Source organism: Castor canadensis, chromosome 2 (genome assembly GCF_047511655.1).
Source record: "Castor canadensis chromosome 2, mCasCan1.hap1v2, whole genome shotgun sequence".
NCBI lineage: Eukaryota > Metazoa > Chordata > Mammalia > Rodentia > Castoridae > Castor > Castor canadensis.
In genome coordinates this window covers 91,327,301-91,349,840 of record NC_133387.1, presented here as the reverse complement: position 1 = coordinate 91,349,840, position 22,540 = coordinate 91,327,301, and the positions used below count along the sequence as shown (strand labels likewise).

General features: G+C 37.7%; 1 protein-coding gene across 4 annotated transcripts in view; it reads left to right on the top strand.

The window, feature by feature from the left end:
- Positions 1–13,546, top strand: part of Stard3nl (STARD3 N-terminal like) — a 60,458-nt gene extending 46,912 nt beyond the window's left edge. For all 4 annotated transcript variants that reach the window (XM_074065274.1, XM_020186861.2, XM_074065275.1 and 1 more), the window contains 3 exons: positions 1,258–1,353; positions 12,213–12,286; positions 13,066–13,546. In XM_074065274.1, coding sequence (XP_073921375.1) covers positions 1,258–1,353; positions 12,213–12,271 — 155 coding nt within the window. In that variant the 3' untranslated portion in view covers positions 12,272–12,286; positions 13,066–13,546. The remainder of the gene's footprint in view (positions 1–1,257; positions 1,354–12,212; positions 12,287–13,065) is intronic.
- Positions 13,547–22,540: the final 8,994 nt, after the last annotated feature.

Genomic DNA, 22,540 nt, shown 5'->3' with positions numbered 1-22,540 from the left:
GCTGGGGCTGCAATGGTTAAGATGGAGTTCAGAGGAAGGAAGACTAGCCAGAGCCCTGCTTAGCCCTCTCAGCCTACCCCGTCCTCCTTTGAGTGCTCAGTGATGCTTAGTGGGACCCCAGTGTCCTCCCACCCCTCTTGGAGGTTAAATGATGACGCCTCAATGCAGAACCCATGCCATTTCCAGACCTGCCTTTGTGCTCTTTTTCATGATCTGCCTCATAGGGAAATAATCTTACACCTTATGGAAAGTTAAGTTTGATTATAACTTCAGAAACAGAACTGAAAGTAACTTTGCATATGTAGCTTTATTTTAGAAAATTTTATTAACTGAAAAGCAGTTTATAAGAAAAGAATTGTCAAGAGTAAATTTAAATAACATATTTATCAGTAGTGCAAGGTGTGTCTTCTGTACTGTGCCCTGTATTCTGGTGGAGAAGGGGCATGTGCTGTGATAATGCATGGAAGGCTTCTTTTATTATAAATGTCAGACTGAACTTTATTGAAAACTTACCAAGTATTAACATGACTAAACCAATTGCGTAGTAACTAAACAACAGGCTGAACAATTCATGAAGATGTTGAAACAGCATTTGTTTTCATTGTCAGTAGCAGATATGGCAACGTGTCTGGTATCTATCTGGCCAGGTGCTTCCTCGCACTATTTCTTAGTGGTGACTCTGCCGTCAGTAATGACCTCAATTATTGATGGTTTTCCTCATCTTGTCAGTGTTCTTAAACTTCCTTCTCTTCTCTTCACTGTTTGATATTCTTCATTTCTTTGGAAACCCCCTATTTTTAAGTAAAATATTTCTTCATCACCTTCGTTACTCTATATATTTATTAAAGACTATTGAGGTGTTACAGTTGACATCTGGTGTTTCTCTACCAACTACAGATGACTATTTGTATAGGCTGACCAGGTTTTGATTTTACTTTACGATTTGGTTTTGAGATTATATGGAGGTTTGTGTAAAGGTTGGAATTCCCAAGGGAGAGATGCTTTAAATGCTGAGTTTGACATCGCAGGAGTAACATGAGGTTAGTTTATAAAACTATTTGGTTTTCTGTCTTCACAGGATTGGTTCATGGTTTATTAATGAAACCTTTATACTTTGGTTGAAAGATTTTCAGAGTACCTCTTTTTTTCTAAGATTTTTTAGATGTAATAACAGTACCATTTTACAATACTTAATCTTACAAAAGACTAATCAGGAAGATAAGGTTATTTGCAGCATCTGCATTTTTTCTCTTCCAGGACTCCTGATAGTTCAGGATGCATCAGAGAGAGCAGCCCTCATCCCTGCAGGATTTTCTGATGGTCAGTTTTATTCCCCTCCTGAATCTGAAGCAGGTAAAAATTTGATTGCCATTTGTGTTTTTGCCAGTCAAAAGCTCTGCCCTCTCTATTTCTCTTTACATTGTGCACATTTAGCACACCAGGATGCGAAATTAAGTAAGACTGGTGGGGAAACACAGATCTCTAAAAAGTGAAAGTAGTGGAGAAGCACAGACACTGTGGTTTGTGATCTACATCTCAGAAGATAGGCGGGCAAAGAACAGGTCCTAACGTTCCCTTCATTATCCTTTACTCCTAAGCCAGCCTTCCTCTAAGATTGCCTATGGCTCAGAATGGCAGCTCTACCCTCCCAAGTGTCCAACTCAGAAACAGTGCCTGTCTGTGAACTTTGCCCCTTTCTCTGGCTGACATCTTATTACTCACAGAACTGTGTTGACACTCCTTCCTTATTTTTTCCTGCCACCATCATCTTATTCCAGTCTTGCTACTTCCTGTTAGCTCTGACCCCAGGTCAGAATTCATCGCTTCAGATTCTGTCATAGCCTTTCTCCCAGCCACCAGTTTTGCCTTCCACTAATCAGTCCCAGAGAGCTCTGTTAAAATAGCAATGGCACTAAATGCCAAAAGCCTGACTTAAAAATGAGCAAAGGTCTAGAATAAATATTTCTTCAAAGAAGATAGCCAAGTGGCCAAGAAAGTCATGAAAAGACATATAGTATCACTAATGACTAGGAATATGCAAATCAAACCAAGTGAGATACAACTTTATCCCCATCAGTATGACTGTGATTTAAAAAAAATGAAAACCCAAAACAGTAAAGAAGTATTGGTGAGGATATATTGAAGTTTGTGAACCGTTGTGCATTGACGTTCAGAATGTAAAATGGTATAGTTCCTAAAGAATACAAGATGGTGTTTTCTTAAAAAAGTAAACATAGAATTACAATATAACTTAATACCGTGGGTGTATATACAAAACAGATAAAAACAGGAACTCAAAAATATTTGTACTGCAGCATTAATGACAATGGCCAAGGGGTGAAACAACTTAAATGGCCATCAGCAGATACATGGATAAACATAGGTGATATATGCATGTAATGGAATGTCATTCAGTCCTAAAAAGGAATGAGATTCTGACACATGGTTAAACATGTATGAGCCTTGAATAGATTATGCCAAATAAAGTATGCCAGAAACAAAAGGACAAGGCTTATGTGATATCATTTTGATGTGGTACTAGAGTAGTTAGATTCATAGACACAAAGTAGAATGGTGGTTATGAGGAATGGAGGAAGTTGTAGAAGTGCATCATTGGTGACTATTGCATTGTAAGGATGTACCTAAAGCACTGAATGGTCCACTTAAATGGTTAAAATGCTAAACTATGTGTTAAATGTATTCTGCCACAGTAAAAACTGCTTTCAAAGTTGCTAAGACTTTACAGGTACCAGTAGCTGTTCTCAGGGCTTTACTGACACTCATTTGCTCCCCATAGCCACTCTGTGGTGTTAAACACTTACTATCCCCATTGCAGACATGAGCAAATTTAGGTCAGAGAATGGAAGCAGTTACCCAGCATCACACAAATAATTGTGGTGGAGCTGGGATTAGAACCCTGGCTCCAGTGTGAATGTCCATGCTTATAACTGCTGAAGCATATGCCTGTCCATATCTTTGAAAGTGCAAAACTGATCATGTCAGCCCTGAGCTCCAGAAGCCTTTGTGGTGTAAAGGACTAAGAAATAAGTAGGCCATTATCTTGGCAAAAAACACTGCTGTGACCACTCTTCCCAGTTGTCTAGCCTCTCACCTTACTACTGCCTTCTTGTGCTCTTTCAGCTTTTCTGAACATGGTGTGCTTCAAAGCCCTTAAGCCATTGTGCATCTTTGCGTTTCTGTTCTGAACTTTATGTCTCCAATCAAATGTTCCAAAGAGGCCTATCCACCCTTCCCTACCCTCACCATCCTTCTGGCAATCTTGGTTAGGATGTCCCTTGCATGGTCCTTGGGAGCTCTTCCACAGCCCTTTCACTGTGCTGTCTTGAGCAGTGACCTGATCTGTTTCTACCATTGGACTGTCAACTTGAGTTAGAGATAACATTCTTGTATTACCATCATTAGACATAGTCAATATTTTAAACACACACTATAATAAAAAAGAGATTCCAGGCAAAGGGATTGATGTGAATGATAGAAGGTACTTGTTTTGTAGACTATTGGTGTGGGGTGTAGAAGCAGTGTAAAATGCAGATGCCCCATGAAATACATATATAGATTAGCAGAAAATCTATTTCTAAGGCAGTAGAAGTTAGAATTAAGTGTTAAACTGGTCATTACTTCATTAGAAGGATTTCATTCAGATGTTTTATGTCAGAGGACTCAGTCTTTTGTTATTAAAAAAAATGTGTAACATATTTCCTGTTTTGATACTTTTACTAAGACAAATCTATTTTTTAGCTAATTCTTTTCCTATGACAAATACAATTTCTCAACACTAATGTATTATTTTAATTAGAAACTCAGATCAGAGACTAATAACATGAGAAATTCTACCTGAAGCCTTCCTTCCCCATCAAGCTTTTCTCTTTTGGGCATTTTGACTTATGCTTGTGGTGTGTACCACCACCTAGTGGTCGTCTGGGGAATTACCATTTCTTTGAGTTACAAGTTATAGACAAAGAACAACAAAAACATTTTCATTGTTCTGCTGGATGACTGCTTTGTTTAAGACAAAATGAAGATCAGTTAGTGTTGGGCAGAGAAGCAGTGCTCAAAGTTCTTGTTTGTCATATTCTATTCTATTTACATTGTCTGCATGATCAATTTTGAAAGGAATTATAATTGAAAATTATTAATGAAGTTCATGTGCCAAACAAAAGAAGACTATCCTCTAGAGCAAAAACTTTTCATTACACTTGTAGCTGAAAAGGAAAGAGACTTCAGTAGCTGAAGCTGTCTGTTGCCCTGGCCCAGCCCTGCCTGCCCTACTCAACATGAGGGCATGTGGAAGGTGTGGTTTGCCTTTCCTGCTTTTTTCACCCAGCACCTAAGATAGTACTTGGTAATAATAAATTTATGTATATTCACCTCCAAAAAGGAGAACTATAGGCCAATCTCCTTTATGAACATTGATGCAAAAATCCTCAACAAAATAATGGCAAACCAAATTCAACAACACATCAAAAAGATTATTCACCATGACCAAGTAGGCTTCATCCCAGGGAAGCAGGGGTGGTTCAACATATGAAAATCAATAAACGTAATAAACCACATTAACAGAAGCAAAGACAAAAACCACTTGATCATCTCAATACATGCAGAAAAAGCCTTTGATAAGATCCAACACCATTTCATGATAAAAGCTCTAAGAAAACTAGGAATAGAAGGAAAGTACCTCAACATTATATGACAAACCTACAGCCAGCATTATACTTAACAGAGAAAAACTGAAACCATTCCCTCTAAAATCAGGAACCAGACAAGGATGCCCACTATCTCCACTCCTATTCAACATAGTACTGGAATTCCTAGCCAGAGCAATTAGGCAAGAAGAAGGAATAAAAGGAATACAAATAGGTAAAGAACTGTCAAAATATCCCTATTTGCAGACGACATGATCCTATACATTAAAGACCCAAAAACCTCTACTCAGAAGCTTCTAGACATCATCAATAGCTACAGCAAGGTAGCAGGATATAAAATCAACATAGAAAAATCATTTGCATTTCTATATACTAACAATGAGCAAACTGAAAAAGAATGTATGAAAACAATTCCATTTACAATAGCCTCAAAAAAAGTCAAATATCTAGGTGTAAACCTAACAAAAGATGTGAATGACCTCTACAAGGAAAACTATACACTTCTGAAGAAAGAGATTGAGGAAGACTATAGAAAGTGGAGAGATCATGGAATGGTAGAGTCAACATAGTAAAAATATCTATACTCCCAAAAGTAATCTACACGTTTAATGCAATTCCCATCAAAATTCCAATGACATTCATTAAAGAGATCGAAAAATGTACCGTGAAATTTATATGGAAACACAAGAGGCCACGAATAGCCAAGGCAATATTCAGTCAAAAGAACAATGCTGGAGGTATCATGATACCTGACTTCAAACTATATTACAAAGCAATAACAATAAAAACAGCATGGTACTGGCACAAAAACAGACATGAAGACCAGTGGAACAGAATAGAGGACCCAGATATGAAGCCACGCAACTATAACCAACTTGTCTTTGACAAAGGAGCTAAAAATATACGATGGAGAAATAGTAGCCTCTTCAACAAAACCTGCTGGGAAAACTGGTTAGCAGTCTGCAAAAAACTGAAACTAGATCCATGTATATCACCCTATACCAAGATTAACTCAAAATGGATCAAGGATCTTAATATCAGACCACAAACTCTAAAGTTGATACAGGAAAGAGTAGGAAATACTCTGGAGTTAGTAGGTATAGGTAAGAACTTTCTCAACGAAACCCCAGCAGCACAGCAACTAAGAGATAGCATAGATAACTGGAACCTCATAAAACTAAAAAGCTTCGGTTCATCAAAAGAAGTGGTCTCTAAACTGAAGAGAACACCCACAGAGTGGGAGAAAATATTTGCCAACTATACATCAGACAAAGGACTGATAACCAGAATATATAGGGAACTTAAAAAACTAAATTCTCCCAAAACTAATGAACCAATAAAGAAATGGGCAAGTGAACTGAACAGAACTTTCTCAAAAGAAGAAATTCAAATGGCCAAAAAACACATGAAAAAATGCTCACCATCTCTAGCAATAAAGGAAATGCAAATTAAAACCATGCTAAGATTCCACCTCACCCCTGTTAGAATAGCCATCATCAGCAACACCACCACCAACAGGTGTTGGTGAGGATGCGGGAAAAAAGGAATCTTCATACACTGTTGGTGGGAATGTAAACTAGTACAACCACTCTGGAAAAAAATTTGGAGGCTACTTAAAAAGCTAAACATTGATCTACCATTTGATCCAGCAATACCACTCTTGGGGATATATCCAAAAGACTGTGACACAGGTTACTCCAGAGGCACCTGCACACCCATGTTTATTGCGGCACTATTCACAATAGCCAAGTTATGGAAACAGCCAAGATGCCCCACCACTGACGAATGGATTAAGAAAATGTGGTATCTAGACACTATGGAATTTTATGCGGCCATAAAGAAGAATGAAATGTTATCATTTGCTGGTAAATGGATGGAATTGGAGAACATCATTCTGCATGAGGTTAGCCTGGCCCAAAAGACCAAAAATCGTATGTTCTCTCTCATATGTGGACATTAGATCAAGGGCAAACACAACAAGGGGATTGGACTTTGAGCACATAATAAAAGCGAGAGCACACTAGGGAGGGATGAGGATAGGTAAGACACCTAAAAAAATTAGCTAGCATTTGTTGCCCTTAACGCAGAGAAACTAAAGCAGATACCTTAAAAGCAACTGAGGCCAATAGGAAAAGGGGACCAGGAACTAGAGAAAAGGTGAGATCAAAAAGAATTAACCTAGAAGGTAACACACACGCACAGGAAATTAATGAGTCAACTCCCTGTATAGCTATCCTTATGTCAACCAGGAGCACTTGCTCCTTACTATTATTGCTTTTACTCTCTCTTCAACAAAATTAGAGATAAGGGCAAAATAGTTTCTGCTGGGTATTGAGGGGGTGGGGCGGAGAGGGAGGGGTGAAGTGGGTGGTAAGGGAGGGGGTGGGGGCAGGGGGGAGAAATGACCCAGCCTTGTATGCACATATGAATAATAAAACAATTAAAAAATTATGTCTATTGTAGGATGAATGAAAAGAAGAGAAAGAAAGTGAAGGCACCATAAGTAAAATGCTATCATTTTTACTTATAAAGGGATACCTTGAATTTTAGTATCCAGAAAAATGAGGAAGTGGGCATATTTTAGATAGTTTGTATGCAGGCTTGCTTATTGATGGAACCACGGTCCTGCATGCCTTACTATACTCAGTAGAGTAAGAATGAGGAAGTGTGATCCTCTTCAGATGATGAGATTAAAGTTACCCTCTGTACTCAGAGAGCAGAAAGGAACCAAGTGTGCCCTGAAGTTGGGGTGTGGGGTGTGGAGGGGTTCCTCACCCCTAACTAATGGAGAGCCTGACTTAAAATGAGGAGCAGCTGAATTGCACGATATCATCTGCTGTATACAAGTCTAGATAAAGACACTAAAATTCCAATGAAAACCCACCAAGAAGAAACCCCATTCTGTTTTGTCTCTGGTTACCTTGCCTTATTCCTATTACTTAGGGAATTATTTTTGTCTTCTGTCTCTCCAAGCGTCTCTTGATTAGATGAGCTATGATCACGATGTATAGCCAATAGATTTTAAACTCATTGTTTACCACGTGATAAATAAAATTTTAAGAAGCATTGAAAACTCAATAACAGTTAAAAAAAACTCTGGAGGTATGGCTTTCATACTATAATTTTCATGTTTTTAGAATGTATAATTAAATGACTTTTAAGTAAATATATGTTTTTTAACCAATATCACAATGTAATTTTTAAAAATTCTCATGTTTCCAAAACTTCTTTCATGTGCACTTGCAGTTAACCCCACTTCTACTAGTCCTATGTGACCACCTGTCTGCTTTTTATTTTGATGAATTTGCATTTTCAAGGTAGTTAATGAGTCATACAATATGTAATTTTTTTTTTTTTTACAATATGTAATTTTTGCACGTGGCTTCTGTTGCTTAGCATAAGATTTTAGGGAACCAGCTATATTGTAATACATATCAGTAGTCTCTTCCTTTTTTTGGATGGATACTGTTCTATAGTGTATGTGTACAATATTTTGTTTATCAGTTAACTCAACTATAAGCATTCACATACACACACACACACAGTGTTTGTGTGGACATTTATTGTTATTTTTCTTAGATGGGTTTCTAAGAGAAGATTTCTGTTCTGTTCAACTTTTTATGAAATTGCTAAACAGTTTTACAAAGTAGCTGTACTATTTTACAGTCCCTCCAGCAGTGAATGTGGGTTTCAGTTTCTCCATATCCTTATCCTTATCCATATCATTTGGTATTGTCTATCTTTTTATTAAGATAGTATCATATTGTGTTTTAATTTACATGACCCTAATGACACTGAGATCTTTTCTGTGTTTATTATGTGTTACTCACATGTCTTGAAGAAATGGGTGCTTTAAGGTTTTTCTCATTTGTTTAGTGCTCTTGTTTTCTTAATATTGAGTTGTATGAGTTCTTTACACCTTGTAGATTGTAGTTCTTTATCAGATACATGATTTGTAATTTTTTTATCCCAGTCTAGTTTATCTTTTCACTTCTTCATATAGTCTTCACAGTCCTTTGAAGTACAAGTTTTAATGTTGATTAAGCCTACTGTATGAATTTATGGATAGTATGTTTGATGTCATAGCTAAGAACTCTTTACCTTAACTCTGTCGTGAAAATGTTCTCCTGTATTTTCATCTAGAAATTTGTATAGTTTTTTCTCTTTTAATTAAGATTATGGAACATTTTAAAAATTAATTTTCACAAATGGAGAAACTACAGGACTAAATTCATTCTCTATCTTTTGGTACCAGCAGCAAGTTTTGAAAAGGCAGCCGCTCCCCATTGAATAACTTGACTTATTTGTTAAAAATTAATTGGCTATAAATGGACCGTGTCAGTTATTTCCTTGATTCTTCGTGCATTGACTTTAGCTTACTTTTCTATTTCTCCTATTTAAGTAGCTTATTTTTACACAATTGACTTGAGACCTTCTTTTTTAATGTGCATATTTAAAGCCGTAATTTTACTGAGGACATAGGTTTAGTGAAATATCATACATTTTGATGTGCTGGATTTTCATCTGTTCATTGGTTTTCAGCCAAACAGTAATGATATACATATGGATCTTTTTGTGTATATCCTAATTCATGTTCTTTCAGCTTATTAAATGTCTAGAGTAATATGTCTCAAATAATTTGGGAAATTTGGGCCATTATTTTTTCAGACATTTTCCTGATTATTTTCTTCTTTATGGGGAATCCCACCCACATACAATGTTAATTCTCAAGTCTCTGAACTCTTTTTTTCTTTTTCTCTGTTTCTCAGATTGGATAATTTCTGTCAGTCTGCCTTCAAGTATGAGTTCTTCTACCATCTTTAATATCCTCGAGTCCCTCTCATAAATGTTTCATTATTCTTAAACTTTTCACTCCAGAATTTTTAAAAATTTCTGTTCTTTTTAAAAATTTATTGTGACACACTTTCTTTTAGTTCTTTAAATTAATTCTGTGTAGCCCTTTGAATATATTTATAATAGCAGCTTGGATATTTACTTTCTAGTACAATTTTTGGAAGTACTCAGGACATAGTTTGTTTTGACTTTTTTTTTCCTTAGAATGATTATACTTGCCTGATTCTTTGTATGTCTTATATTTGCTACTTTAAAATATTTTGTGGGGATTCTGATTTCCCTCAAATTTGCTGTGGTTGCTACTCATTGATTATTTGTTTAGTGAATTATACATGAAATTATATTTCTCAGGGAATATGACTACTTCTCTTTTCTCTCAGGATTTTGTTTGACTGTTGATTTTTCTGAGACTTGCTTTTATTTTTAAGCTTCCCTTCTCAGGAGTCCTCTGTGTCCATAGTGGTAGCCAGTGACTAGACAGAAGTCATTCTCAAGCCCCTTGATTAAGGCTGCTGTCTTCTGCCAAATGGGCATGTACATGAATGGGTGGCACACTCATAGATGAGGTCATTTCAAGGCTTCTGCATCCTTGACCTTTTGCCGAGACCTTTCATGCCCTCTCTGGATCTTTCCCAGCTCAATATGTCTGGCTAGCTTGAACTTCTTGGGTCTCCCCTATGCATAAATGACAACACCCTAAGCCAGCTCCTACTATGAAGTCCTCAGGCTAGCAGGGCACCTGCCCTCCTGCTCACCTAGATTTGTCATTTCTCCTTCAGCACTGCTGACCATGAGCATAGCTTCTACTCCATACTAAGTGACCTTGAGCTGGTGGCTTTGCTGCTGGTCCTCATGGCATGCTGTACCCAAGAACTACCAGTTATTGGGCTGGGTGTTGTTGGCAGGGGGGTGATAAAGGGAAGGTAGCTGCTTGGATAAGAGTAGTACTGTTGTTCTCTGAGTTCTGCAGTTTTTCACGTACGAGCATGTCACCAGTTCTTGCATGTACCTAATCATTTCCACAGGGATAGAATGCTTAATTTTGTCCATTTTGCCACCCTTTATAGGTATATCTCATGGAGTGGCTTTACTGACCTCTTCACTAGGCCATAAGCCAGAGGTCCTTTTAAAATATGAAAAGAATACATGCAGTTATGTTTATTTAAGGGTGTGGCTTTATTTAGGATTCCCAGTTAATCCAAAGATAAAACCCTCATGGCTTAAATGCTCTTGGCTAGACAGGTAGAAAGTGAGCCTATGAACTGAAAGGCCTGGTCTAACTGTCTTCCTGAGACCCTGTTCAATATGAAGAAGCAGTTAAACTTCCTTCATCTCTGTGATTTATCAGTGGGCTGGAAAGCAAAGTCTTATAGCCACTTCAGCTTGACCTATTTATTTTACCCAAGTTCCTACTGAACTATTTGACACTATGAAGTTAAGGTGTGGCATATAATGCTGGTTCTTAGCCATTCTTTCCCATGTACCTACCATTTTTGTTCTTTGCTATAATCCAGGCAGCAATCTTATGAGACACAAGTGTCCTCCTTACAGGGTAGATCAGCAGGTGAAGCCACCTGCTCCCAGTTTGTGTGAACTGACTGACGCCCTAACCTGCTGCCTGTCTTCTCACACCTTTTATTTCCCTTACCCAACTGTGAAAATAATACGTGCTTTTATAAAAACATAGGAAGAACACAATTAAACTCCCAAATCCTTCAAACCACTCAGCAGAGTCCATACTCACATTTTAGGGTGTTTCCTTTAGGCTGTAACTTCACAACATTGTGTCTGCACTGCGTATGTTCTTTAGAGCCCAGTTTTAAAATAAGAAATTCAAACTTACGAAGTTACTTTAAACTTACTGTATAAATTTTGGAATATCCAGAAAAAGATGTAAAAGTCTATGGTTATTTTCTTTAATCCCTTCATATATACATATTTGGGTTCTTAATTTTGTCAAATGTAATCTTATGGTATACAAAGTACTTTTTATCATGTATTTACTTTTGCTTTAATGCACATGTATTTTCCATAATTATTACAAATTATATATAAACCTAGCTTTAAGTGGATATAAGATATTTCGTGGAAACATCCAGTTCTTAGATGTTTAGTTTTATTTTTTACCTTTCCAAGAGGAAAATCTAGGTAATGAATAATAAGTATCATTTATTCAGAGTTACATCCTAAGAAAGATTCTAGAGTCAGATGACTGGGTCAAATGTAGAAATAATGTAATCTCATGAGACATTGATCCAGAATAGCTGTACAGTGGTCATTAGAAGCAGCGTAAGGTGACCCTCTGGACAGCCTACAGCATCAGCAGCCATTGCTGCTCTCTCACTCACCTGATGCAAAAATACCTTGACTAAATATTTGCATACAAAAATATGTATAAAAGCCTGTCAGCAACAAAGTTGATGAAGACTAGTTATCATTAAGAATTCCTGGTATGTGACAATTGTTTTTAGTACCTAAGTGAAATACATTTTGCCAAGTTAGTGCAAGTGCTGTGCTATATTTTAAAAGTTTTCTTGCTACAAAAAAATAGAATAAAATTGTATGTTGTTACTTTAAATCTCTTGAAGATTAACGCATGTTTCATCTAAAGTTTTGTTTGTCTATATTGTGGTGAATCAGTTTGTAACTTTAATGGAATGAGATACTTCTTTCCTTCTCCTTCCTTACCACTAGGATCTGAAGAAGAAGCTGAAGAGAAACAGGATAGTGAAAAGCCACTTTTGGAGTTGTGAGTCCTGCTTTATAAAGTAAGTGTTCATAAATAAAACTATAACAATGAGGTATTTAAATGTGGAGCATTTTCTTTAGGTATTGAAAATAAACTTCAAAAAATGTGAATGCAATCATAGCCACATTTGTCATATTTGCATGAATGTAGCAGACACATTACACTGATGTCAAATTCCGTAATAATTTTGTATAGGTAGAAAAATGCCTCAATTCTTAAATTTCAAAAGAATAAGGAGGAATTCATGTTTCTAAACTTAGCCAGAATATCTTTGTACCAGATACTGTTTTAATTTTAGGCCCTAAATAGTCCTAATAGTTCATTTAGGACAGTGATTCTGTGAGGTATAGGGACTGCTATTACCTCCATGTCACACTTGAGGAACAGAGACTGTGACGATAGGTAAGGACCTTGTGTAAGCTCACACAGCTAAAAGTATACAAGCTTGGCTCAGACCCACCCACTGTGGACCCAGAGCCCCCTGCAGTTAAGTCTTGGAAAGCCAGGACAGTGACAGGTGGGCGGCTGGGGCAGCCAAGGTCATGGAGGATGAGCCCTGCGTCAACATCAGCATCAGCAGCACCCCTCTCCACAGCAGTGGTGTAGACAGGAAGCAGAAAGGCAAAATCCAAATAGTCTTCTCTAAAATGCTTTAAAATAAATCATATATGGCCACCCGTGTCCTTTAGGCGTCTCTGTCACAGCTCACCTTCAGTATAGACATTTTGGAAATATCAGGCAGCATAGCATTTTGCATCAGCACCACAGCTCAACACTTCTCTTTACCCTCTTTCTAAGTGTGAAGAACCCTCACTGAAGGTCATCCGAGGGAAAAGGATGGAGATGGCATTTCCCATTGACAGTTGAAATGGTGACATCCCCTGCTGGCCTTGTTGAACGGCTAATAAAGAATTTATTTATGGTGATGCCTCATGACATCTTCCTACATCCATCATACTCAGTCCCCACTGTGGCTTTCAAGTCATGTCATGACTCTTCCTCTGTTCAGTGAGACTCAGTCTGACTGTTAGTGAGTAACTGAAGGAAAATCCCTACTGTATTTGAATCAAAAGACTTCTTAATATATTGAAATAACACTTTTGTAGTAAGTGAAAATACTTTTTATTTCAATTCACAGAATGGAATTTTTTGTTTCAAGTCGTGGATTTCTTTTGTATTTCTTTTTTAACACCCTACATTTCCCTTGTGTTTTCTAAATTCATGCACATGTGCTCTTTGTACAATTAAAAAGTAATAAAAATCCAATATATCAAGATGACTAGTTGTGTTTTCATTGTATATTATGTATTTGTGAGGTGTTGGAATAACAAAAGCCAGATCAGTCACACCCATGTGCTGTTCTAAGTGTACACCAGTTTCAGAAATCTCTGGGAGGTTGGGGTCCAATGAGGAAGAGCTCATTGTGATGAGGGCTGAGCTAACTCTCCAGGATCTGACCTTGGGATGGAACTTATGTCAGTGAAAAATTTCCATCTTAGCATGTTAAAACTATTCCAGGAATGGGTGGAGAGGAGGATAAAGGAGAGTGATGGAGGAGGTAAATTCAACCATGATAGATTATAAGAACCTTTGTAAATGTTACAAAATCCCCAGTACAACAATAATATGATAGTAAAATTTAAAAAAAAATTTTTTTCCCATCTCGGGAGCAGATTTGCATATACACCATATCCACAGATGAGGCCTAAACCAAATGTCAGGCTATCACTTCAGCCTGAGAAAGAACATTCCCCAGATACTCTGGGAAGAGCCAGAAAAATGAAGCTGATCCTCTTAGGAAGAACCCAAGTGTTGCTCAAACATTGGTTCTCTGAGCATAGACCAAGGGGAAAGGTGTATATGATCTGACTGCACCAGCAAGTCAGACTATGGAACCCTAAAGTGGTTCAGCAATAGTTAAACTTCATGAACAGATAAGCCTAGGGGCTGGATGCCTACTCTTTACCATTCCTGGGGAGCATGGAGATGGATGTATTTGCTTCTTATGCATACATTGTAAAACAGCTGTCTTCTAACTGACCCCTCAAACCCATATTTCTGATGTTCATGTCCTCAGTTAAGCCTTACTCCCGTTAAATCTGAAGCCATTCTGTCTCTGTATGGCACTGTTCTTTTGACGTCTCTTACACAGTTGAACTTAGGGTTTCTGTATGTCTGTGCTCCTGAAGCATCTGACCATTGCTCATATCCATGTCTACTTACGCGAGAGTTCAGACCATGGTCTTCTGCCACCACGCTACACTCTTGTCTATACTGAGAAAATAAAACCAGAAGGTATTAGAATCCATTAAGCAAATACCAGAGAAAATCACAGACACTTGGTTGACTATTAAGATTAGATTGATAGTGTAGATGTCCTTCTCTGCTCTTCACGGGAGAGGAGTGATGGAAGGCACAGTGTCTGTACATTCTTGGCCATCAGATTCCAGCTCCCATAGCAGCTGATGCACTTGTGTATCAAATGCTGGGAACCCAGCCACCCACAGCTAGGAGAGTGAGTAGGACAACCATCTCCTGTGTATGGAGATGGACACTTGCTTTCTATTAGCTGTGGCCTTTTGAAAGTGGGCAAGGTTGGTTGTGGTTTAACTGTCCTATTTTCTAACACTAGCCCCTGCTGCACTGTCCCAACCAGTAGGGGCTGGTTTGACTTTGAGCATTTTCCAGGAAGCAATGACATTTGTCAGAGTAAGTAAACAAAAGCCTGAGAAAATAAAACACTATCAGCCACAGCATTGCCTGCCTGTCCCCTTCTCTGTCCCTTCCACCACCAGTGCTCTCCCTCTCTGTGCTGCTGAACTTCAGGGCAGCCTATGTGGACTGGGATAGGAAGGCACTAAGTTTTGAAACTACAGGAGAAACTGTCTCATGCTCTGGGCCAGTCTTACCAGACTCACAGAGCTCTGGGTGATGGACCGTTTCTGATCTAACTGTCTCAGCTTCTCCAGTGCAGAGATGGCTCCACATCTCTAAACAGACACCAGGAATTTGGCCTAAAGATGCCTGATCTATTCATATGCATCAAGGAGTAGATCTAAATTAAATTTAGCCTTTCTTCAGCTTACTTCTCATTTTCTTTCCAAATGGAACCTTTGTTTGGTTTCTAGAAATACATGTTTCACAGAATCTGAAACTGCTTGTAGTAAAGGAAAGAAAACCTTTCCAATGTTAAATAATACATTATTTAAATTCAAATATATAAAGTTTTAACTTAGTAGTATTCCTTAATGAAAACTAAAAATACACTGATTTTTTTTCACTCACCTACCATATGTTGAACATTTTGTTTTATATATTTGCCTGTAGAAATGCACACAGACACAGCCAACAAAGGTCCTACTTGTTAGTATTATTATTCAAATGAAAAAATGGTCAGAGGACATGAACAAATATTGCCAAGATTTGAAAGATGTTTGTCTTAACTCATAATAAGAAAAAGCAAATTAAAACTGTAATGATACCCTATTTTAAACATCAAAATAGCATAATCCTTCAGTCTGAGAGGCCTCTCTCAGACATTCACGTGAACAGGGCTCTTTGATCTGGCATCCTCAAAAAATTACCAATGTACATGTTCAAATTGACACAGAATGATTTGGTACAGAGTTTTTATAGTAGCAATAGATTGAAAATAGACCAAGGATGCATTTGAAGTAACTGATGAAACATAGTATTTTATACCAGAAAAATAGTCTGTGGCTGTCTAAATGTCCCTATGCACCAAAATTACAAGAGCTCTCACTCAGAGTTATAAATGAAATGAGTCATACAGAATAGTTCATATCGTGTAATAAGGGGAAATGGGAAAATAGCATATTATACATATTATGTATGTACATCCATATTTAAAGAAAAGTTTTGATTTTTAAACCACATGAATGTATTTAATAGTTTTAATAACTTCATGCCCTGCATATTGTATTTCTGTACCGTGTCCTGATTATTTTCCATTTCCTTATAGCATTTACATTTTTAGAACATGCATATTGATCTATCCTGTAACATCCTTTAGAAATTTCTGTTTAGGCATTTGGGTTAATTTGGGCTGCTCTAAGGAGCACTGTAGTGAATGAGCATCCTTGCAAATGATGTCAGAATATACCTTTTGGTTCCTCAGTAAGTCAGTGAATCAGATAATGAGAACACTTTGCAGGAGAGCCACTAGCAACACAGTAAGGTACTCCGTGCTGCTGCTCAAGGCTTGCAGTTGGGACAGCGAGGGTTCTGGAGCTGTTTCAGGGACTGGCTAGCCCCAATCCTGGCTGTGCATTAGAATTACTGAAAGATTTTCAAGTCACTCTATCTGGCCTGCGATAAGACTGGCGCCTCTGACTGTCAGGGCCACTGAGGAAAAGAGGAAGAGCCACTGGAAGAATGGATAGAGCAATAGGTCTTAAGTTAGAGTTGGAATCATTTAGACTCTGGGCTTACTCTATGCGTAATACTAGGCATATTTTATACTGTGGCCTACTCAGTATTTATCAGGAAAAATTTAACACACCTCCTAAGTCTTTTCTGCATTTAGCACAGGCATATTTAACATCTGGGCTTCCTCAGTTTTGATCTTTAGGTCTCTGACCTCGTCTTAATGAAGTGGCATAATGTCTGTACTGTGGTGCAGCTGAGAGCATTAGAAAGCATGCCAACTGATGGACAGTGTTCCTGATATCTATAAGTGGTAGGTATTTGTTATAATTCAAACAAAACAGAAAACAAATAGCCTAACAGAACATGATGAAAACTGATTTCAGTTACGAGTTTTCATGGTTCATGAAAATGTTGAGTTTCTAGCCTTTTGGCTGAATAATATCATCTTGGTACAATGTCTATGGTAATGTCTTATTAGGATTTCTAATTAACAATTATATAGGACTTAGGTTAATAAAATGGGGAAAATCAACTTATTAATTATGGCCTATTTGATAAACAAAAAAGACTTTAAACATCATGTGTCTGAGGAAAAGAATTCCAAGACAGTGAAGAGAAAGCATAAAAGAGAAAATTTTGAGAATTGTTGCCTGGACTCTTCCCCCATCCCTTTTTTATTTTACAATGAAAATACATGGAGCTTCTTTAGTTTTTTAAAAAATAATTAATATAGACATAGGGTGCTCTAGTTCTATGGTGACTATCAAGACATGAGTGTCTTCATGTGGAATTATATAAATCTTTACGTCATTTTTCAGTTGAACACCTTTGAATGCAGCCTGCTGTTCCAGAATTTATTTCATCCAGATGTATTAAGGAATTGAGCCATTAATGGATGTATAAAAGTTCCCAGCATGAAAACTGAGTGGTAGGTTGACCTGTAGCTCTCTAATGTGACAACAATACAAGAACCAGGAAAGGAAATACAGAAAGGTAAGGGGATAATTATCTGCACCATTAGCTCTGTGCCTGATGAGAAGAAGATTTTCCTGTAGAATAATCCATTCCCACTCCACACTCACATCCTGCAGAAGACAAAGGAAGAGCTGCTGAAGCCAGGCTGCTAGGGTCAAATCCTGTTTATTAATAGCTGTATAGCTATAGGGTGGTTCCTTTGTCTTCTCTGCCTCAATTTTCCCTTCTACAGAACAGCCAGTTGTACATATCTCATAGTGTACTGGTGAGAATTAAATGAGGTAACACATACTGAATCTACTACCTAGTACATATTAAGCACTAACCAGTGATTTCTGTTATTTATTACCCCTTTAGGGTGACAGTCATTTTGTAACTTCATATATAAATTAGAAATTTTTTAATTTGGGCACAATCTCCTAAAGATGGATAAACTTAAGTGTCAGACTCAACTGTAGATAATGATGTGATGTATATTTCAAAAAACTCTTTGGAAAAGAGATTTTGAATTTTCTCATGACAAAGTAATAATGTTTGAGGATATCTATGTGGTTATCTTTGTTTAAACATTAAACAGTGTGTACATACACAAAATCATCACATGGGATCACATAAATATATAGAAATTTTATGTGTCACTAAAAAAAAGAATAAGTACAGTTAGTTAGAGCCAGACCAAGTATCCTAGGCTGTAACTAGGTGTGAAGTATGGATCCTGGTCCATGCTTCTTGTCACCACACCATGTGTCTTCCATATGTGACATTCGTGCTGAGGTGGAAAAGTCCTGAACCAAAAAGGATGCATCATCTCCCTCGGACCTCAAAAATGCTCATGGCTACATCAGACACTTACACAAAGTGATTCTAGGGACGTCAGGGCCCATCCAGTCTGGAGATGTGCAATATCAGAATACTACGCACATCCAGAATGGATTATTCAGGGTCATTCTGTGCCTAAAGCTCACAATCCATTTCATTAGTGTCTCCTTAAGAGAACAGTGTGTGAACAGAAGGCAGAATTTCTATTCTGTTTTTAAAAATGATAGCAATTATAGTGATTCCAGAGTAAAACACAGTTTTATCCAAAGAAGAAAGACAAATGGGAAATTAGTGGCAAACCAGTGGTCTTGAATATATGTGAGGGGAATACAGACACACATGTCCTTAAGGAAATTCAAACTGACTTATTGGGGGATTCATTAAGTAAAGAAACCATGCATGTTTATGATTTGTTTTCCCCAACTGAAAGTAGATGAGAGAAAGACATGATACTGGGTAAATAATACATGTATATAAATACAGACACACACACACACACACACCACACACATTACTGGGTTCAGAGAGATAATTGCTTTAAATTATACCTATTATATAAAAAGTACTGATGTTAGTAGGTAACTTAATTTTTTAAATCTAAACTGTGGTCTATAATTGTACCTACCTAAAAGAACTTTTAGAGCATGTATGGTGAAAGCTAAGTCTAGTTAGCTTTCCCAACCATCCTCTCTGCAGCATATGAGAATAAATGTCATCATTGGTGCATTTCTCTGTGTGACATGATTGTCCATTCTTTAAAGTAAGGAGCACATATTAATGCTGTTGAGGTCTTACCTGCACCCAGCATTATTAGCCCATCTAATCCACACAACCCCAGGGGATGGGACATTCTAGCTTCATTTTATGGGAGAAAATTACAACACAGGGAGCTCAAGTATGTGACTCCACCCAGATACTAAATTCCAGACCCAAGGTTGAAAGCCAGGCCCTCTGGTCCTCAGACATGTGCTGAACTCCTCTATCACACAGGGGTTAAGGCAGCTCTCATAGGGACATTGTGAGAATCAAGAAACATGATGCTGCACCTATGTTTATTGTGGCACTATTCACAATAGCCAAGCTATGGAAACAGCCAAGATGCCCCACCACTGACGAATGGATTAAGAAAATGTGGTATTTATATACAAAAGAATTTTACTTAGCCACAAAGAAGAATGAAATTTTGTCATTCGCACGTAAATGGATGGAACTGGAAAACATCATCTTAAATGAAATTAGCCGGGCTCAGAGGGCCAAAACTCGCATGTCTCCCTCATACGCAGATTCTAGACCTAAAACAAATGCAGTAATATTATTGGACATGGGTCACACTAAAGGGGGAACTTGCATGGGAGAAATAGGGAAAGGGAAGGAAACCTAAAACTTGAATGTGGTTGATGTGCTTACTGTAGAGGAGAGAATATAGTAATCTTAAACTGGCAGAGGCCGCTATGGAAAGTAGTGAAGAAGTCTGGTAGAGATGAACCAACGTGCATACACATGTGCATGGAAGCAAAGTTAGGAATCTCTCTGCAGAGCTATCTTTATCTCAAACTAGCAAAAACACTTTCTTATTACCTCTATGTCTTCAACAAAATTGGAGAACAAGAAAGCAGAATAGGTTTTACCTGGAAGCTGTGGTGGGTGGGGAGGTGGCCCAAACAATGTATATACATGTGAGTAAATGTAAAAACAAGTTTAAAAAAATAAAAAAAGAAACATGATGCTGTGAAACACCTGTACAGAGCTGAGCACACAATGTGAATCACATTAGACTTTTTCCTATTGCCGTCAGAATGTCTTGAACCAAATGAATTTAAATCTGATGAAAGAGCAGAAACATGAGCATCTGCATCTGCAATTGATTGTGACTCCTCTTGGATCCGGGGACCAAAAGAAAGCATCATAGCCACCATCTCAGGGACAGAATTACTGTGGTGTTGGACCCTTGTTATACCCAATTGAATGTCATAGCTCAATTATGCAGTTTCTCACCTTGGATTTTAATTCAGTTTCAGATTAAATCACCAATGGACAAAAGCAGTCTTTAATATTTTTATTGTGTTTCTTATGAAAAACAAGCCACAGAATACAAGAGGCAAAGTAGGCTCTGCAGATTGTGTAGGATGGAGGCTTTCAGAGTGCTATCTGGTTAAAGGACACCAAGGGCCATGACTAGGGCTGAGACGATTTGGGCTGCTGGAGTAGCCACTGGAGATTATGGGAATAGTAGTTGTTTAATTTTACAACTGGTTCGAAAATTTTTCTGCAATAATAACAGAATAATACACATGTAACCATAAGGAACAAGACACACAGCTTTAGCAATGTGGCCCCAGTAAACTGTTAGATAAGAAGAACCAAGACTACCATCTGGTCTGGGGGCATGCACTCCACCTTGTACCCTGGAGCAGAGCCCCTGAGCATTACCTAAAAAGATGTACATTTTCTTTTAGGGCAAAGGAACAGAAAGACTGGCTCTCACTATTTTCCTCACTTTCTATTTGAATTAAATGAAAGACTTGTTTCCTTTTCCTCAAACCCCTGGTCTTTTGATTTGTAAATTGAACCAAGCTGAGGAACCAAATTTTCAGTAGCACTTCTGCAACCTGGAAACAGGTTTTTTTTAGGTTGCATGCACAGGCTTGTCATAATCCATTGCTCTTTATACTGTGCTGGGATTTTGTTGCAATATAATTCTTGGAGTGCTGCCTTAAGGACATTGTAGAAGTTGAGCACAATAAGATTATGAGGACATTGAGGCACATGGGATGGGGAGTGTATGATCCCTTAGAAAAATATGACACCAAATGCTGTACCCCCGAAATACCCTTTTCCATTTCCAAAGATATAGCCAAACCAGACAGCAATGGAAGCTGGCCAGATGGGCCCAAAACGGTGTGTTCAGAAAAATCAACCCCTCACAAATAGATGGGTATCAGGCAATCTAGCATTATCTACAGTGCAAACCTGCTTTCTGTATATATACTAAGTCAGACATTCCTTGGAATGTTGGTTGTACAAGAACAAAGCAAACTAGTAAGCTAATGTGACTGCTTTTGTAGTTTAACTTATGAAACTTATTCTCCTGTGGTAAGCAGTGTGGTAAAAAGAGGGCACTGTAGAGAAAAGTGATCTTGGTCTAGCCTGCTGCCACTGGACATTTTGGCAACTTTCCTGTCCAGCCCATACTACTGAACTCCTTCCCTTTTTTTGCTAATAAGTTTAGACATAAACCTTATGTCTCTCATGTCACCTCTGGGGGATTTCTGGAGGGTTTTTCACTATTTTAGCAGTATTAGGATTTGAACTCAGGGCTTTGTGTTTGCCAGGCAAGCTGTCTACCACCTGAGCCATACCTTCTGGATATTTGCAGAAATTTTCCCTGATTTTGAAAGAGATTCAGGTATAGGAGGCTTTTAGAACATCAAACAGATAAGAGAAGGACCTCTCATGGCATATTATAGTTAGAATATTAAGTACACAGAAAAAGGAAAGAAAAGTGAAAGCTGCAAGAGAGAAGCATAAAGTCATTTATAAAGGGAAACCCATCAGAATGACAACATATTACTCAACAGAAACTTTAAAAGCCAAGATAACATGGTATGAGATGTTTTAAGTCTTGAAAGAAAAGTGCCAACCTAGGTTACTGTATCCAGCAAAGCTATCCTTCATAATTGAAGATTTTTGTTTTCAACAGAAAACAAAAACCATTAAGTGAGCACTGCAGAAGACACATAAAACCAACAGCTGGAAGGAAAAGAATCTTAACCATGAAAATATGGGAAAGAATAAATCTCACTAGATGAGTAGATAAACAAATGAGGATTAGGAAAGATTTAAGCACTATAAAAACAAAAAATAATAGGAACAATACTTCCCAATAAAAACTCTGAGTGTTAATGGTTTCGATTCTCCAACCAAAAGACAGACTGCTAGGTAGCTTTAGAAAAAGAAGATTAAATTAAGTATTGCCTATAAGAAACATACCTCACTGACAAAGATAGACTTAAATGAAAGTGTGGAAAAAGATACCCATGGAAATTAAGATTGAAATCAAACAGGAGTAGCTTACTCACATCCAACGAAG